We start from the raw sequence: 19973 nt of genomic DNA, 5'->3' as shown, positions 1-19973 counted from the left end.
GTTTATTGTACTCAAAAAAAGAAAAAAAAAAAAATTTGTGTTGCCATAGTCAAAAGTAAAGATGTCAAAATTTTAGGAAACTTCCACTAGGTACCTGTCGATCCTAACGATTAGTTAAGAGAATAAATGATCAAAGGGAAATTGCATTAAATGTGAACCTGAACTGTTTTGTTGTAGGTTCACATATGTCAACCCCCAAGAGAGGCATAAGCATAACTATACTAATATGTGGCAAAAAAATGCAATCTGAGCATAAAAAGAGCAATGTATATATTGCATGCCATAATTACAGAAAACAATGACAAACATACATTTAATTTTGCTACATACCTGGATCTGTAGTTAAATTTCATCACAAATCAGCTGAATCCATGTGGGTTAGAAATATAGACATAAAACAAACTGATAAATTATTTATGCATAACACTAACATTAACAAGTCTACATGTCTAACTTTTGCTGACTGGTTGTGATTACATCACAGTTGAATTCTTCTTTCAAAATTTGTAAAGTGATATCTGTTTGTTCTTTTTCTGATGCAACATGTTTTTAAGTTTAACAGTTCCCTCTCCTCTAACATTTTTCAGTCTAATAACATCCACAAGTCACATAGATAAAGCCCGTTAGCAGCAGAGGGGGCGAATCGGACATTTTGTCCAATCGTTATTTTGCTTAATTATTACTTTCTGCACTCAACGATCTAGTGTCGTCAGCGCCTGGTAAAAAAAAAACGACGTCGGTCCATCCTACACGATGGTGACGTCATTTGGTTTAATTAACACCTTCTGCGTGCCGATCCCCAGCGTCGTCAGCGTCCGGTAAGCACATCGACGACCGCGTCGATGTCATCGCCCCCCCCTGCTGCTATGATCTTACAAACAGAGTGATCACTAACTCCTCCTCTTGTAGATCAATTAGGTTATTTGACTGATCGGTAATTCTAAAATTAATTCTCGTTAAAAACCGATCATGGCATCGCATATAGACCGGATTAATCGGACTCTCAACGATTAAAAATCCCGGAGGGGCTGTTGGTGAAAATGAATAAAGGATATATCCCTGTTGAGCCTGATTTGATTGCTTGGTATCTACCTGGTAACTTCCTTCGATAACATCACACACTAGATTGATCGCTATCACTGATGCGATATTTACGTTGTATGGAGCAATATGCCTACCACCATCTCCGTTATCGTGTCTGAGGATAGTTGATGGGGGGGTGTCCGCGGTTGGATTCTCAGGCCATCCTAGTATGGTTCTTATTGAACTGTTATAAATATCAACCATATACCCCGGTGTGCTTATTTCAATCGTCGACGATAACGTCGGTTCATGAACCGTAATAGCGATTTTTGATTCCTTTCCTGTGATCGATTTTATCCTGCGTTGAAATTCTTTATTGATTTGCTCTATTTGGTATGACCCAGTTGGTATTGTAACCTCCTCCCAGTTTGGGGTCCCATCGGGTTTATTTGTCCTTGCAAAAACCAGCGAGTTATTAGGTTGTTGTCCGTTAAATGCGTCCGCTCGGATATTAGGCCAACTGTGATATACTCGCAATTTTGCCAGCGCTATTTCCTTTACTGGAACCGGTGATGGGAAGTTCACACTGAATTCGGGTTTCGTTGATGTTATCGATATCATACTTGTTTGTACCGGAGTGGTGTTCTCCGCGATCCGCTGAAGTAATTGAGACCCTTCGGGGTTCAGCGACATTATTATTATTCGTTGTTTTTAGTGTCTAATTTTAACAACCAGGTGGTTTCGGCTTCCAGTTGAAAATCCTCGATTTTTGACATCGCGGAGCTATATAACTGGACCATCGTGGAGAATTCAACATCGGATACGAACAAATTATCAATCGATAACGAGATCAACCCGGATAATTTCGAGTATGCGTCGGATACTATTTGATGTTTTACTGTATACTCGTTGAGTTTTTTCTGAAAACACGATGATATCTTCCTAGTGATTGCGTTGGCAACTCCAGCAACTGTTGTCATTGCGGAGACAGCGATTGGAACAGCGATCGGGGTTATCGTGGTCACCGTGGATAAAATAACACCGGCGCCAGCTACTATACCCGACACCGAGTACACGACCGCGTCGATGGCGGTTATTTTACGACGGTATTTTTTTATTTTTACACGGTATTGTTCGGAAAGCGTTTTCAAGTTCGCGGAAAATTCTTTTGCGGTATCGAATCGATATTGATGTGACGTCGGTGATACCTCTGATTCAACTTCCTTGGTGGTCATTTTTATTTTAAAAGAGCTAGTGTTTTTAATTACTTAGATTCGCTGCAAATTCCACATACCATGTAATGTTTGCCCGGGCTAGATTTCTATCAACGGCATAAATTGTAAACTGTTCAGTTGCGTTCCTGTCTATAATTGTTGATATTGTATTGTTAAACCCGGATGAACTCGACGATAATATATTAAACTGCATCATTGAAACCAGTGTCAATCGATAAATACCCTTAACAGTTGCGGTAATATTTACTGTATTCTGTGTAGGAGTCCAATCGAATGATCCATGCCGAATTGTGTATACTGTGTTGATGATGTTCTCATGAGGGATTTTTATTTTTTCGAATTGCTCTGCTACTCTCGGTAGTCCGTCTTTAATCGCTTCAACATCAGTTTTAATCGTTCCTATTTCCTGTATATGCGTGTCCACATCTTTTTTGTTCGCTGCAACCCTAGTAATGAGTGTATTTATTTCCTGTATATGCGTGTCTATACTTTTTTTGTTCGCTATAACATTAATTTTGAGTACTTCTATTTCCCCTTCATGCACGTCTATACTTTTTTTGCTCGCTATAGCATTAGTGTTAATTGTTTCTATTCTCTGTCTATGCGCGTCTACATTATTTATGATCGTTACAACATTAGTTTTGATTGTTTCTATTTCCCGTGTATTCTCGGTCATACTTTTTTTGTTCGCCGCAACATCAAGTTTGATTGTTTCTATTTCATATGTATGCACGTCTATACCTTTTTTGTTCGCTGCAACATCAGTTTTGATTAATCCTATTCCCCGCCAATACGCGTCTACATTTTTTTTGTTCGCTTCGACATCAGTTTTGATTGTTCCTATTTCCTGTGTATGCGCGTCCACACCCTTTTTGTTCGCTTCAATATCAGTTTTGATTGTTCCTATTTCCTGTGTATGCGTGTCCATATTATTTATGATCGTTGTAACATCAGTTTTGATTGTTTCTATTTTCCGTCCATGCGAGTCTACATTATTTATGATCGTTGCAACATTAGCGCCGATTATTTCTATTTCCCGTTCATGCGCGTCTACACTCCTTTTGTTTGTTGCAACATCAGTTTTGATTGTTTTTATTTCCTGTCCATACGCAGTGATATCATTTATAGTTATTGTAATCTCATCCGGCTTGGTATTTTTTTTACCAAAGAATTTATCAAAGTTGTCATCGATCCTGTTAACATTTTTTCGCAACGGGGGTAAATTGGCCGACATCTCCATAAGATCCGAAATAGCATTTTTTATTTTTACAAGATTTGGTTCGTCTGCCGTCGGGGGTCCCCGAAAAAATCTTTCGACAATGTCTCGCATTTCGCCGATGTGCGTTATTATCGACCTGAACTGTTCTCCCTGCAAGTTAAATTCACCACGTAAACCCTTTAACGAATCCGACATGGTTACATAATTGTTGCCAAGTGTACTTATTTTTCCATTTATCGTCAAGATGGATTCACCCGGTTTGAGTCGTCCGTCGCTGGTATACAGCGCGATAGTGTCCTCGACGGCATCACGCTGTCGTATTAAAACGTCATTCAGTGACACATTACCGGATTTCAATTTACCCTGGCGGTCTTGAAATACAACTATTTCGCCCGGGTCAACACTTGTTAGATTCAACATATCAGCGATTTCATCCTCAATTAGTTTTTTTATGTCGGCGGCGGTCGTTTCCGTGGATTCTTTCAGCGCCGAAACCGGTCGCCCCCAGATATCAATCATTATTATTGTAAATGTTATTCTCTAAAATCCGTTGAGCTTCTACAACCCCACTAGTGTATTCGTTTACAACCACATGAGGTGGTTTCCGCGATGATGAAATCGCCGCAAGTACGTTCAATACCTCGCGGCCACATATCGGTGGGTCACTTAATCGCTGTGTTGGCAGCGTGGAATAAAAAACCCGGGCTGAACACGCCCGGATATACCGCATGAACTCTTTCGGCGGGGCTAACCCGTATGAATCAAAATAGACGATCGCGCGCGGATCAATCGCGTACGCAACCCAATGAGTTCCCGCTCCGGAGGACCCATCGAGGTTAATTATGCCGGTTTCAATATTCCTTGGTGCCGCCGGTAATTGATCCCTCATGAAAACACCTCTGAAGTTTTTTATCGCTAACGCGTTTGCGGCGTCTATTAAATCAAAATTAGACATGGGAGTCATTGACTCAGGAGTCATTGACTCCCGAGTCAATAAACGGTTCCCGGTAGTCTTAGACCCTTTCCCGAGTACCATGAATACGGGGTTCCCGGTAGTCTTAGACCCTTTCCGGCCACGGGTCGTTTTTTTTTGTAGCCTTTCCCGGTTGCCTTCTTCAATGCCATCCCCGCCGCGGTACCAACGGCCCCCAACGCCGCCGCCTTAGCAACTGCTGGTGCGGCCGCGGCAATCAACGCTGGAATCGCAGCTAACAGCGGAAATATCCCACCGGTCTTTTCCATGTTTTTAATTGCTGCGGCTGAAAAATCTATTTGAACACCCTTTTTATTCTTCATCGCATCATTGAAATGTTTTATTTGACGCGCCGTCAACGATATCTTATGATTACCACCCGCCATCTGTGACGGCTTCAGCGTTATTGTGGTCCCGCATTGTTTAGCCGACTTTGATCGTAATTTCTTGACTTGACCGTCAGTCAACTCTACACTGACGACACTATACGACATTTATTGTAAACGCGTTTTGTGCTTTCAATTACATGTTTTCCACTGGCGCATCAACGATTCTCATTCGTCCACCAACACCTTCTAGCAGCATTGACTTATCGCTGAGAATGACAGCAACCGCTCTATAATCGGCGCCACCCGGGGCTATACGAGCTCGGAAGTGTATATCAACGACGGATTGTCTCGTTAAATCAAGATGTTCCAACGAAAAATAATAAATCGGATACAGGTTTTTAAAATCAAGTTGTGATATTTGCAAACCAGTGTCGACGTTTTGATCACGACCCATATACGACAGCAATCGATGGTACACACGTGCGATATGGTTGTCGCCGTAATTAAGCTGTATATCCTCGGATGGTTCCTGTTGTCCGTTTATTCTCAGCGAAACATCCCTGACTCCTAATTGATCAAATATCATATGGCTGCGTTCTTGATTACCCAATCGTTCCCTATTCTGCAGCGCTATGAATATATGACGCGGGGCTGAAACACCCTGTTTTGATGCTAGGTGCCATGTAAACGTATCGGCGACGTTATCCTCTTTAGCATCAGTTGTTACCGCTAGCCAACTCAACAGCGATTTCCCTCCCTGTTCCATAAATGCTAACAATCGTGCTTCCGTGGTAACTGATGGAGTCAGCACCGGCATCCACAATGCCATTTTAGTTAAAATGACTTTACCGGCAGCGACGCCAGCAGCATGCCATATTGCATTGTTATCATCGCCCCTTCGCGTCAGCGCGATTGTATGCTTAGCCCCATAGACAACTTTTCTGACATTTCTGCAGAATCCAAATATGTGATGGAGTGGAATCGCGCATGAAAACTTTCGGCGTATTCCTTGCAACATCCCTACTCGTGTTGCGAATCCTAGATTGAAATCATTGTTGGTGCTTTTTATAATAGTGAAATTAGCGCCTGGTCCTGCTCTGCGGTCTGGGTTATTTGCTTCAGCCTGTGGGTCAGTTGCGGTATCTCTTTCCACCAGCACGTTGATGTACTGAAGATGGTCAGCGTAATTGGTGGTGTCCTTTGCGAACATTATAGATGGGCCCGCCGATCTTGTATAATCATCCGAGTATCTCGCTAACCCAATTATCGTTGTTGCAACATCAACCTCGCGTTCTATTGATTCAATTTCTCGCCCGTCAATAAGATATCTGGCGCTCTCAAATAACGCCATGATACCGTTGTTGACGAAGCCAACTCGAACACGATGGTCATCTGCGTATGGTGCATTATCGGCGGCATTTGTCACGAGTTCTCCCTCAATTTCGATAAACGCTTCACACGGCAAAAAATATTTACTGGTATCTTGGACTTGAAGTTCAATTCGCGATCGTAGGTCGGGTTGCGCTGCATAATAAGAATAATATTGATAATCACGGACAGAATCATCCCTGCGCACTGGGGCGTCCATATCAAACGCGGGGTCAGCGGTACGCGCAAACATTTTATTATTTATCATGTTGATGTTTTCAATTGCGATTTTTTCGTCGTAAATTCTTTGAATTTAAACCACTCCCCGCTATCGCGTTCATGAGCGCGTTGGTTGCCGCATCGGCGGATGGCGAAGTCGCCAACGACGGAGTCGTCGCCAACGACTGAGTCGTCGCCAACGACTCTAATTTTTCTTCCACGGCGTTATTTATTACTTTACTGACATTTGCAGGCATCACTGTCGTTGATGGCATTACCGGTGGTTTCTGTTTTTTTCTCCTGGATTTCACCAACGACATTAGTTTGTCTCGCGCGGCTGAAAGCGCCTTTCCGGCAACATCTCCAATAGCACTAATTCCCTTATCACGAATAACATCAATAGCCTTCATTCCTAATTGTTTGGCTAACGGCGCTACTTTTGGAGCCATTCTTGTAAATAACCCCGCAATGGTGCTACCGAGACCGTCTCCATAGTACGCGTGGTAAACAGGCAATCGCGAGTTTACCACGTAGACGAGTACTGGTTTATCATGGTTGTAGTGTATGATCATCCTTATTAAAAACACCAGTTTTCCAATTAATCATCCACGAGTTCGTCTATGAGCGTTCGATATGCATTAATGTCCATAATACCGCCTGTAAATAACCGCTTGCAAATATCAGCGGCCTCATTGATTATTTCCGTAGAGTTATTTCCGGCTCGTTTTCCTCCGATTAGTACTTCCAGCCGTGATATATCACTGAGAACACTATTAGGACAGGTAACGCCGTAGGATTCTTTACCAACAGAGTATCCTTTTCCTTTTTTTGGTGTTATACTCTTAACTTCCTTGTGGAATGCGTCGTAATCGGATTTACTACGATGTGGTAATGCATCTTTATGTTTACTCGCTAAATACACTATTCTTGCCCAGTCCTTTAACGACTTTATATTTTTCTCGTAACCGCTATTGATATGCTTCTTATCTCGTATGCTCTTAGCAAAATTGTTGGCAGCAAAATTAATTAATTCTTCCCTGTTGCTGAAGCCTCTAATTTGATCTATTGTGCTCTTCTTGAGTACAATACGGGGTATATTCCCTTCTTTTTCTTCCGGTATTTCTTCTTCTGGTGTTTCTTCGGGTATTTCTTCTTCTGGTTCTTTCGCAGTAGCACCTAGTTCTTCTTCGTCGGCCATTGTAACATAAGGTTCTTGTGGTTCGGTTATAGCGAGTGGTGGTGGCCTCCGTGTTGTAGCAGCCGCTATTTTTGCAGGGAGTGTTTCTAAAGACCTTTTTGTTTGTTCGGTCTGAGTTGCTATCTTTTCAAGCGCACCAAGAACGGGTACAGTTACCGCCGTAACATCCTTAGTCGCTTTAGTTACCGGGGTAAATAACTGTTCACTTCCAACAGCAAAATCAGTTTGCATTTGTTGTCACGTTTGAAGTTTCTCTCTCACTCTGTCTCGTAACGGTATAAACTTTCTAAGCGCTGCTAGTCGCTCTCTGGCTAGCCGAGTAGTAAGTGATTCACCTACCATTATTGTAAATTGATCCGCAATTTTCTAATTTTCCGCCGAGTGTACCATCGGGGGTTCCACGGAGTTTTCGTCTATAATCCTTCTAATGTTTTTGATCTTACTAGAAATCTCCCGGCGTCGTTCATAAACACGTCCGAGTTTTTTTCGTATTATTTCAACGGCAGTAAATAGTCCAATGAATGCATTTGCGTCATTGTGGTACAAGTTTTCATTGATCGTATGTTGTAATCGTTTTATAAAAAAGTACTCGCGGGCCAGGGTAAAACGCCCCCGTTTCGACTGTTCGTTAATAATCTCATAATCGGATAATATTTTTTCACTGTCGAGACCATCAGATAATTCAATTCCTTGATTTTTTAATTTTGAAATCTCGGCTAATATATTATTGATGTCTTCGATATTCATTATTCTTATAGAACATCTTGTTTTTAAATAAAAAAAAATGAAACCCCGTGTATCAATCCCGAGGTGTTCAACAATACTGAATACTTTGTTTTCTTCCGGAATGGACAATTTATTGTCATGGCGACTTCGTCAGCGCCATAGGCGCCGGTGACTTCGTATCTATATATGAAAATCGAATTCTATGCCCGGTCTTTTTTGAGATTGCTGTTTGATATACTCGTTCTGCTACTTTTCGTATTGAGGCGATACAAATGTCAAAGTATCTACTGGCTTCATTCATCGACTGAAATATTTTTTCCTCGTGAGTTGTTGTATCAAATGACTTTACGGGTTTTGCTTTCTTTGGGTATTTACCGGTTTGGCCTTTTTTGGTATTTTGACTCTGCGAGACAGCTTGCAAGTTTATAAGAGAATTATCAGTCTTATTATTATTAATATGATCAATCACAAGTCCATTTTCGATTAATCCGTTGAATACCTCAAATACCGCCCTATGAACATGGTACTTCTTCTTTCCGGCACCAAACATCAGATACCCCTGATTACTTACGGTACCAACCGGCTTCTTCAGTTTGCGGTTTCTAACAATGCCGTCGCGAGATGCCTCGTAATTGACGAGCAAGGGGTGAGGTCTGAACTCTTGGTCCATTTATATAATAATACTACTTGTCTAATTTATTATTTGGTTTAATTATGAATCTTTCAACGTAGTCTTGGGGGGTTTTGATGACGAAGTCAGCGGTGGGGTCAATGACGGCGTTTTTTATTCGTTTGTCATAATAGCGTTTTAGTTCCCTGTATCGCTTTCCGCCACAATTGATACACAACTGCGATTTTCCTCTTACACCGACGTGGCAAACCAAGCACGGGAGGGGGCCAAGAGAACCATTACGAACGCTTTGTAAATGGTACCCGCAGAATTCACCTCTACATGATTTATTGCACGGGGTTGTCGACCCAATCATCAACCATTTGCAGTGATTCATTATACTATATTCTTTCATTTAAATACTTGTTTTAATTATATGGATGAGTTCGAGAGATTGGCAGCAATTAAGCCCTGGAAAAATATTAAGTTCAATCTCGATAGAGTCCTCAAGGACACACCAAAAGCGTTAATAAACGATAAAACCCTGTTGAGTAAAATACGCGATTGTATCAATGAATTCAAACGTGATGGTGCATCTCATAGTTGGTCAACATTTCGAATTGATGGTGTTGTTGATGCTACCATGAACGACAACCGCGCAGCAATGATAATATCACAACTTGACGGTAAAAAGTATTTCTTCAGAGTAAAATTCATTGTCCGGGTGGAATCAGGTGATTGGATCATACGTGATAAATTTGAACCAGTTCTCAGCGACAAGAAAACAGTCACTGTCAGCCGCGACTCCAAGCCGGGGTTGTTAACCGGAATTGACAGACCATACTATGAACGAGCGTATCCTGAAACAGCAGTTGTTTATGGAATATACCCGTTAAATAAGAAACCTGATATCGGAAAACTGAAACCGATGAAACAGTCAACGGGGATAAATTGTGTAGCAGAACGAATAATAGAGCATTTTACAAATGCGTGTCGAGGAAACAAATTGACTGATTTACGACGTAGCAAAATCAACCAGTGGGAACTAACCGTAAAAGAGCGTGGAGCGACCATCAGCGACATAGCGAGATTAGAAACATCGCTGAGATTTCCAATAACCGTTACAACGATAACCAGTGAAGTATTATACGAATCAAAGTATAAATCGAAGGGAACCCCAATCAAAATTATTGATCATAACGAACACGCATGGACGCCCGCGATCACAATATTTCCACGGGATAGAACAGTAAAGTATATACCCGAAGAATTCCTGGGAGAACAATTCTCCAAGGACGGTTTTCTCGCGGAGAGGAAACTATTTGATGCTATTGCCTACTTGTGTAAAAACGACCCTGTATCAGTGTGGTTACTTCGCAGCGCTGAAAACGATGCGGATACCTTTGATCAGTTTGTAAGACCAAACGGCGAATTATATCGTACTGAAGCATTTCACAACAGGATGAAAAAAACCGCCATGGAATTTGAAGAGCATGATGAACAACTGCTAACAAATTGTTTTACGATTCCATCGGTTGTAGCTCATGTTGCAGCAAGGAAAAATGCGTGGAGACCAACGCGCAAGGAATTTTTACCAGATGTACAATCCAGTTGTTTGGAATACTATCACGGTGGACTATGGAACACTGAATACAACCGCGAAGCTATGATTTCCGTTGATATGGTTGCCTGTTATCCAGCGAGTTTTCTCGGGTATGGATCCGCCGCTGAGTATTTCAAACGATTTGGACACCCCAGACATGAAATGACTCGTGTTGCTATTAATGGACCACTGCCTGATTTTGATTTAACCGGATTCGCTCGCATAGTATCATTTGAGTTCGCGGCAGGACTTCATCGCTGTTGTTATATTTGGATCGGTAGACACATAGCTGAAAAGAAGTGGTTGCCAATAGCGCTGCTACGGTATATGATTGATTGTAGCATGCTAGTTTCGTTGATTGTCAGTGACGCGATTATATCATACCGGGCGCAGACTGAAGTCTGGTTACCAGAACCGGAACGTCTAGATAGCATAATTGACGAGTCCAGAAAAAACATTGATGCCGACGAGGAATATATCATCGAATGGTCCAGGAGGATATTTAACCAACGAAACCACGAGACAAAAGATCTCGGTAGAAGAATAATCGGTAAGTTCACACAAGGTGGAAAAAACTGCGATTACAAACGATATTGCTCACGGCTGATTATAGATGACGCAGAATATGATTTCGTAATCAAGGACGCAGTGGCAAAAAATAGATACGTGAACTGCAAAACAGCTTTCTTGTCCAATGGAACGAGGTTGGGTACAGTTGTTACCTACAGCGATGGAGACAGCCCGGCGTATCCACATTTGAGGGCGTCTATGCTGGGTTATGCCGCTATCAATTTATTCTCGATGATAAATAGATTCCCCGATACCGCGGTTAGAGTAGCCGTTGATTCATTTTATATTGACGTAGCGTATAAGGGAAACGTAGCCGAGTTTACTAGTCCGGACGAGAGTTGGGGTACATGGAGAATTAAAAAAGAAATACGACGCGATTATTCCCCGTCAGCAAATGTCATCGTTGAGAACAATTACCTACGCGGTAATAATTTATCAGAATGGTCTAATGCACCACCGTGTTCTGATCCAATTTGTAGACACAAGACGGTTTATTTAAGCGGCTGTGGCGGGTCAGGAAAGACGACTCGGGCAATTGAATTATTTCGAACGCGGGCAAGTATAATCGTGCTTACACCGACCCATAGACTAGCGCGAGAGATAAAACAACGAAATGTTGACGCCGTTACTTATCACAGCTTTTTTCGATACAGCGGCGGTGAGTGGACTCCTGATCGAATGGGTGAAAAATTTATTCCTGAAGTTATCATCTGGGACGAAATATGTACTGTTTCGTTAGATGTTTTACAAATGTTTCTTGAGTGGTTACTGCGCGCGAATACAGCGGTAATCATGTGTGGCGACCATGGCCAACCACCACCATTTGTCGGCGAGGGTCCACATGATTGGTTGAGCGAGTTCGTGGACTATTATGAAGAAACCGATACTGATTACCGGGCACTTGATGAACAACTGCGCGGGGTTAAAAAATTAATCAGATTACAGCCGGATAGAATTCAATGTGAAATAATCCGCGAGGTGATTCCGGAAACGCCGTTAAATGAATTCTGGGAAACATGGAGACCAAACGATTTGATTGTAGCGAGTAGAAAGATAGTCAGAGACACACTTCAGCGGAAGTTGTTTGCGTTGCATAAGGAAAAGTTTCCAACGCGTCCAGTGCCGTTATGCTATAGACCCGCGGACACACGGCGGCAGAACATTGAAGTTGAAATCCCGGCCCCGACAGCGTCAGGGACAAAAAAACAAATTCTCGTGCTGAATGATATCGTGCTCGTTGATATCAGCGTCGTCGAGGACGCGCTACGTGCTGATAAATCCCCGTGGACGCTAGGATACGCAACAACAATACATTCCTCGCAGGGACTAACCATCACGGACACAATTGTTTGGATAGTTGATAATCGCATCGAATGGTCGAATCTAGTCTATCTTGCAGTGTCCAGAGTGCGGAGGATAAATCAGCTTCGAAGAATTGTTATTGACGGAGCCGGTGACGGAGTCACTGACGAAGCCGGCGACAAAGTCACCATCGATGCAAGCGTCATTGATAGAAAACTCTCGGGTTACCGCCAACAGGATAAAAAAAAACAGCGGCGTTTTGATATTGATGCCGAATTAATAATCTCGCTACGACAACAACAGAATAATCACTGCGCGAGTTGCAATTGTATAATGAGTTGGCGTTATTCGGATAAAGACACTCGCCAATTTACCGTGGATAGGATCGATAACAGTCTCGGTCATGTCAAAAACAATGTGAGATTGACCTGTCTTGAGTGCAATAGACGCAACGGCGCTAGTTAAGACCACGCGGGGGCAATTGAGTATCGTCAGGTATCACTTGTAGTTGCTCGCGTGTAAATCCGCGCTGAGGAGCAGTTGAATCCAGTCTATAGATCGGCGGTCTACCAGTTGATCGTGTTATCGTTGATATGTTATGTGTGGTAACACTCCAAATAGGATCAGTAGCTCTTTTTTTACCGCCTTCAAGCTCTCCTGGTTCATATAGATATCTCACGGTGACATCGCCGAGAATCGGCTTGGAAACGCTATCTATTTTTGATCTTCCGGGTATATACTCGTATTTAATCGCGTCGCTGGGCTTCATGTTGATTGCTCGGGTAATCTCGTTATTTAACGCTGCAATTACGCCTGGCAACCTTTTGACCCATTCACGAGATCGTTTTTCTTGGATGAATTCCTTCGCGTATTGATATCCAAATAACCGTTCAGCAACAGTCCGATTGAATCGTTCAACAATTGCCTGATCACGATGTAGCGCAGTATGACCTCGTCGTACCGCGACGCTATGATGTTTCAGCGTTGATAAAACAGCGCCGCGAAATTCACTACCAGGATCAACTTGTAATAGATTTGGCCAGCGCAGAGGACCTCTTCGATAAATCCGCTCAAACGCAGCGGCTACTTCAGTTGCCGACTTTGTTTTTAACGGCTCCGCTTGTTTGTATCGACTCGCAACATCAACTACGGTTAGCGCGTATTTGTAACCGTTGTCATGCGGCAAAAATAGTATATCAGCCTGATGAACTTCATTAGGTACGCTGACATCAAAGCGCGAGAAGTTGATTTGTTTAGGCGGTGGTAGATAGATTTGCCATATAGCCTGTTTGGATAACCAATTAGCCGCAGTGGTCTTTGTTACCTTTGCAGCGCTTGCAAGCTTACCAATTGCGGCCTTCCCCTTCCAGTATCCTCTCGGAGAATAATAGATGGATTCCATGTTGTTATTATAAACGCTATCGTTTTCAATTACCAGCGCCAGAAGCTCCGCTTCCAATCATTAATTTACCTTTCATAGCCGATTTTACCAACCATGAAGCCAATTTTTCTTTGAATGATTTATCAGGAATAGCATTTAACGCGTGAATTAATTTTACATCCGCGATATGACGCTGTTGCAGATCACCGCTACGATAAGCTATATCATGTATCCGACATGCTTCGTCGATAGCGTTTATTGGGTACTCACCGGGCCGGGGCTGATTTTGATCATCGAGTCTGATATCTAATCGTGTTCCGGGGCCACAGTAGTTATATCCTGGAAGGTGTTTTTCTCCTGGATACTTTGCCCACGGGGTTCCGGGGAGTTTTGATAACTTGGCTGCGATGTCACCTCCTCGCTTTTTTTTAAAACATCCCCGGGTCTAGCAGAAATAAATCTAAATTTCTTTGTACCGCATTGTACACACTTGCCAGTAAGCGCCGATCTGTTATTTCTTGTTGTAGCGGTTGTCATATCATTTGTGCCAGTACGTACTCTACACTTCACACAATATAGATCCATAATTTATGTATAGAAATATGAATATAATTGATTTTTCGGCGACTAAAACAAGAGAACCAGTTAAGCATGTTGCAGCGTTACCAAACTCGATCCGGATGATTATCATCGGACCATCTGGATCCGGCAAGACGCAATTGTTACTCAATTTAATAATGAGATGGATGAAGTGGGATAAGTTGTATTTGGTTGCTCCTAGCGTAGATGATCAACGATGCTACGAGGTGTTGAAAGATTTCAACGAGAATGCATCAGCGATCGCTAAAAAAAATGTCATCGAGTTTATTACAGATATCAATGATGCACCGGGTATTGATGATATTGATGGCGACGTTAACAATCTAGTCGTGTACGATGATGTTATGTTAGACAATCAAAAAAACCCAGCTAGGATATTTTCCAGAGGCAGGCATAAAAACACTGACGTGATATATGTCACTCAACGATACACTCAGATTCCAAAAGTAATTAGAGACAACTGTAATATTCTTGCTGTGTTCAACGGCGTTGATACACACACGCTACGAAATATTTGGCAGACATGGTGCGGCGGTGACATGGACTTTAATGTTTTTCGAAACTTTTTTAGTCATGCTCAGTCGACCCCACATGGATTCGTAACGATAAATTTACATGATCCTCGGACACGATATCGTATCGGACTTGACCAAATATTCGGTTAAATTGTAACTAATTTTCATTGTAAATAGCCCCTTAGCAGCAGGGGGGGCGATGACATCGACGCGGTCGTCGATGTGCTTACCGGACGCTGACGACGCTGGGATCGGCGCGCAGAAGGTATTAATTAAACCAAATGACGTCACCATCGTGTAAGATGGACCGACGTCGTTTTTTTTTTACCAGCGCTGACGACACCGGATCCGCTGAGTGCAGAAAGTAATAATTAAGCAAAATAACGATTGGACAAAATGTCCGATTCGCCCCCTCTGCTGCTCCGTTTACCTTAATATCTGGCGCCATTTTTTCCCTTCAATTTAGTCTTGACAGACACATACATGTTTATCAAAATATAACGAATCTGCAACACATGGTTTCACATTCAAGAAACTCATCTTTTTTTATGGAACTGTTTCATGTATAGTTACTATAAATAGAGAATAAGACGGAGGCCTAATGCTGGATAAATGCACAGCAGCCAATAGTCACATGACATTGAACTATATTTGTTATTCTGTATCTCACTCACTCCTGATGTCTTTGATCTGAACATGGAAACATGTTTGTTTTTTTTAAATTGTTTTAAAAGGGTATACAGTTGCCCATTTTATTACCAGGGTTATTATCAATGGGCGGGTACCCACATACCAACTGACAGATTTAGTTTAAAATGGGATGAGAAAATTTGGCATTCTCATAAACCCTACGTTTTCTTTCTCTCTATTTATATAACAGCAATGTACAATAGTCCCAATAAAGACTTACTGTCCACTGCATGTATTGAGTCATAAAAGTATTTCATAAGTTCCTCAAAATCCACTCTCTCAGATGCTCTTGGCTCAACCACAACTCTTTTTCTCTGCAGAAGTTTCCTCCATAATCCTGTGTTCTGAAATAAAGAAACAACACTGGAATAGTACTCTGCATAAGGAGTCTTTTAAACAAGAACTTTGCATAAGGAGCCTTTTAAACAAGAACTTTGCATAGGGAGTCTTTTAAACAAGAACTTTGCATAGGGAGTCTTTTAAACAAGAACTTTGCATAAGGAGTCTTTTAAACAAGAACTTTGCATAAGGAGTCTTTTAAACAAGAACTTTGCATAGGGAGTCTTTTAAACAAGAACTTTGCATAGGGAGTCTTTTGAACAACAACTTTGCAGGTCGCACCTGCTCTGCCAGTGCATATCTGAAATATCTACCAAAGTCACAGGAACATAAAACATAGGTCACTGAAACCTCTTTTCACCTGTGATGATCAGTACCCTCTACAATGATGTGCAGAAACCTCTATTTTCTTCTTTAACTTGCCACAACATCTGACCTTTTGACTATATATTCTACAGGTTTCTTTATGTCCCTAAATGTAGGTCATTCACAAAGTTTGGTCAAAGAACTTACCATCATAAAGAAGTTCCTCTGTAAAAACCCATTTTTCTTTGAGCCGTAATGACCTTTTCCTTTGACCTTCAAATCAATAGGCCCCTTCTGTACCTTAAATGCAAACCCTCCACAAACTTTGTTCAAGGTTTGTGGTTTGAATCTAAAGTTGTTATGCAAAAATCATTTTTCTGCTTTCAGCCACAGCAACATTCATTTTCACCTTTCCACCCCAAATTTAATAGGATTCTTTCTAACCCAATGTGAAAGTCAACCACAAACTCTGGTTAAGATACATGATCGATAACTTTAACTGTTTGCAGAAAATTTGTTTCTCCTTTCAGTCACAATGATTTTGAACTTTCTGATCTTTGAACCAAACACCAACAGGCTTCTTCACTCAAATGTCAGCAATCCAGAAAGTTTGGTCTGGATACCATTTATCTTCTTTCAGTCACAATGGCCTTGACCTGGATTCCTGATTCAAGAGTTCTTCAGTCAGTGACCTTGACACCAAATATTTGGACTCTAAAATGTTTTGAATTCTTCCTTGCCCCAAATTCAAGAAATCCACAAAGCTTGGTCTAGGTGTGTGATATGGAACTAATATTACTGTGCAGACCCCATTTGTCTCCTTTCAGTCACAGTGAAATTGACCTTTGATATTTTGAGCCTCATCGAAAGGCATCTTTATCATCCAAAGTGTAAGCTGTCAACAAAATCTGGTGACTAATGATGATGAAGAACTCAAGTTATTGTGCAGAAACCATTTCTGATCTTTTAGTCACTGACCTTGATACTGCAACTTTTGACATCAAATGCAAACCATCCACAGATAATTGGTGACTGTACATTGTTGAGAACTCTGGTTACTGTATACCATTTTTTTCTTCAGCTAGTAACCCTATCTATTAATCTGTAACATTTTGGGGTATTGTACACCAAGAACAAGCCAGCCACAAAGTTTGGTAACTCAGGATTGTGAAGAACCAGAGTTATTGTGCCAAAACCAATTTGCTTCTTTCAGTGACCTTGAATTCCGACCTCAAATCACCAGACTTACCCCATGTGCAACCCATCCGCAGGTTTAGCATTTGTAGGTGTTGGACAATTTGAGTTACTGTGCAGAAACAGATGAACTGGCACATGGTCGGAAAACATAACCTAATATGCTTAGCCTTATTGCCAGCATAAAAGAACTGAAGCCTTCTAGTGTGTTCACAAGTTCAACCGTCACAGGCTTGAATGCCTTATTAATATACATAAATATGTTATTAATATACATAAATAGGTTGCCCACAATCAAACCTATACAAACTCTCAACATGAAAGCCTGGAAACCTGAAAACTGGCCAGAGGCCTGGTCTGACGATGAATTTAAAATTTTGAAATCCATAATTCAGCTTTTCCAGATATTTATTTCAGTTAATGTTAGTCACACTAATTACAAAGACCAAAAGCTGATATGAATCAAAAGCTGATAAGAATTTCTTTCCTTCATGTATCAGTAAGGAATCCAACGTGAAATTTTTTTTTTTAGAGAGTTGATGTGTTTCTCGATAATATTCAAGATCCTTGGAAATAAATGCACAACGCATTCCTAATAAAATCCATGTCTCAAATGCATTCATTGAAACAGCACTATAATGTCTCAGTCTTCTCCAATACTTGTAAACAGCACTAAATATCTCAGTCTTCCCCTGTAATTGTAAACAGCAATATAATGTCTCAGTCTTCCTCAGTACTTGTAAACAGCACTAAATGTCTCAGTCTTCCCCAGTACTTGTAAACAGCACTAAATGTCTCACAGTCTTCCCCAATACCTGTAAACAGCACAATAATATCTCAGTCTTCCCCAATATTTGTAAACAGCACTAAATGTCTCAGTCTTCCCCAGTACTTGTAAACAGCACTATAATGTCTCAGTCTTCCCCAGGACTTGCATACAGCATTAAATGTTTCAGTCTTCCCCAGTACTTATAAACAGCACTATAATGTCTCAGTCTTCCCCAGTACTTGCAAAAAGCACTAAATGTCACACAGTCTTCCCCAGTACTTGTAAACAGCACTATAATATCTCACAGTCTTCCCCAATACTTGTAAACAGCACTAAATGCCTCAGTCTTCCCCAGTACTTGTAAACAGCACTAAATGTCTCACAGTCTTCCCCAATACTTGTAAACAGCAATATAATGTCTCAGTCTTCCCCAATACTTGTAAACAGCACTATAATGTCTCACATTCTTCCCCAATATTTGTAAACAGCATTAAATGTCTCAGTCTTCCCCAGTACTTGTAAACAACACTATAATGTCTCACAGTCTTCCTCAGTACTTGTAAACAGTGCTAAATGTCTCACGGTCTTCCCCAATACTTGTAAACAGCACTATAATTCTCAGTCTTCCCCAGTACTTGTAAACAGCGCTCAATGTCTCACAGTCTTCCCCAGTACTTGTAAACAGCACTAATTGTCTCAGTCTTCCCCAATACTTGTAAACAGCACTAAATGTCTCACAGTCTTCCCCAGTACTTGTAAGCAGCACTATGCCTCAGTCTTCCCCAGTACTTCTAAACAGCACTAAATGTCTCACAGTCTTCCCCAGTACTTGTAAGCAGCACTATGCCTCAGTCTTCCCCAGTACTTGTAAACAGCACTAAATGTCTCACAGTCTTCCCCAATACTTGTAAACAGCACTAAATGTCTCAGTCTTCCCCAGTACTTGTAAGCAGCACTATGCCTCAGTCTTCCCCAGTACTTGTAAACAGCACTATGATGTCTCACAGTCTTCCCCAATACTTGTAAACAGCACTAAATGTATCAGTCTTCCGCAATACTTGTAAACAGCACTAAATGTCTAAGTCTTCTCCAGTACTGGTAAACAGCACTATAATGTCTCACAGCTTTCCCCAATACTTTTAAACAGCACTAAATGTATCAGTCTTCCGCAATACTTGTAAACAGCACTAAATGTCTCAGTCTTTCCCAGTACTTGTAAGCAGCACTATGCCTCAGTCTTCCCCAGTACTTGTAAACAGCACTAAATGTCTCACAGTCTTCCCCAATACTTGTAAACAGCACTAAATGTATCAGTCTTCCGCAATACTTGTAAACAGCACTAAATGTCTCAGTCTTCTCCAGCACTTGTAAACAGCACTATAATGTCTCACAGTCTTCCCCAGCACTTGTAAACAGCACTAAATGTCTCACAGTCTTCCCCAATACTTGTAAACAGCACTAAATGTATCAGTCTTCCCCAATACTTGTAAACAGCACTAAATGTCTAAGTCTTCTCCAGTACTGGTAAACAGCACTATAATGTCTCACAGCTTTCCCCAATACTTTTAAACAGCACTATGTCTTAGTCTTCCCCAATAAGTGTAAACAGCACTAAATGTCTCAGTCTTCCCCAGTACTTGTAAATAACACTAAATGTATCAGTCTTCCCCAGTACCTTACACAGTACATGTAAACAGCACTAAATGTCTCAGTCTTCCCCAATACCTGTAAACAGAACAATAATGTCTCACAGTCTTCCACAATATTTGTAAACAGCACTAAATGTCTGTCTTTCTCAGTACTT

General features: G+C 41.4%; 1 protein-coding gene across 3 annotated transcripts in view; it reads right to left on the bottom strand.

Annotated features, from left to right (window-relative positions):
* LOC149775097 (Fanconi anemia group J protein homolog) overlaps positions 1-19973 on the bottom strand; it is a 240562-nt gene that overhangs the window by 78392 nt on the left and 142197 nt on the right. For all 3 annotated transcript variants that reach the window (XM_089944188.1, XM_089944189.1, XM_089944190.1), the window contains exon 21: positions 15782-15905. In XM_089944188.1, the coding sequence (XP_089800314.1) occupies positions 15782-15905 (124 nt within the window). The remainder of the gene's footprint in view (positions 1-15781; positions 15906-19973) is intronic.

This window comes from Sinohyriopsis cumingii, chromosome 19 (genome assembly GCF_028554795.1).
Source record: "Sinohyriopsis cumingii isolate HCF-2022 chromosome 19, ASM2855479v2, whole genome shotgun sequence".
NCBI classification, from domain to species: domain Eukaryota; kingdom Metazoa; phylum Mollusca; class Bivalvia; order Unionida; family Unionidae; genus Sinohyriopsis; species Sinohyriopsis cumingii.
The sequence above is the reverse complement of the archived record's forward strand: the minus strand, read 5'-3'. Positions and strand labels throughout refer to the sequence as shown.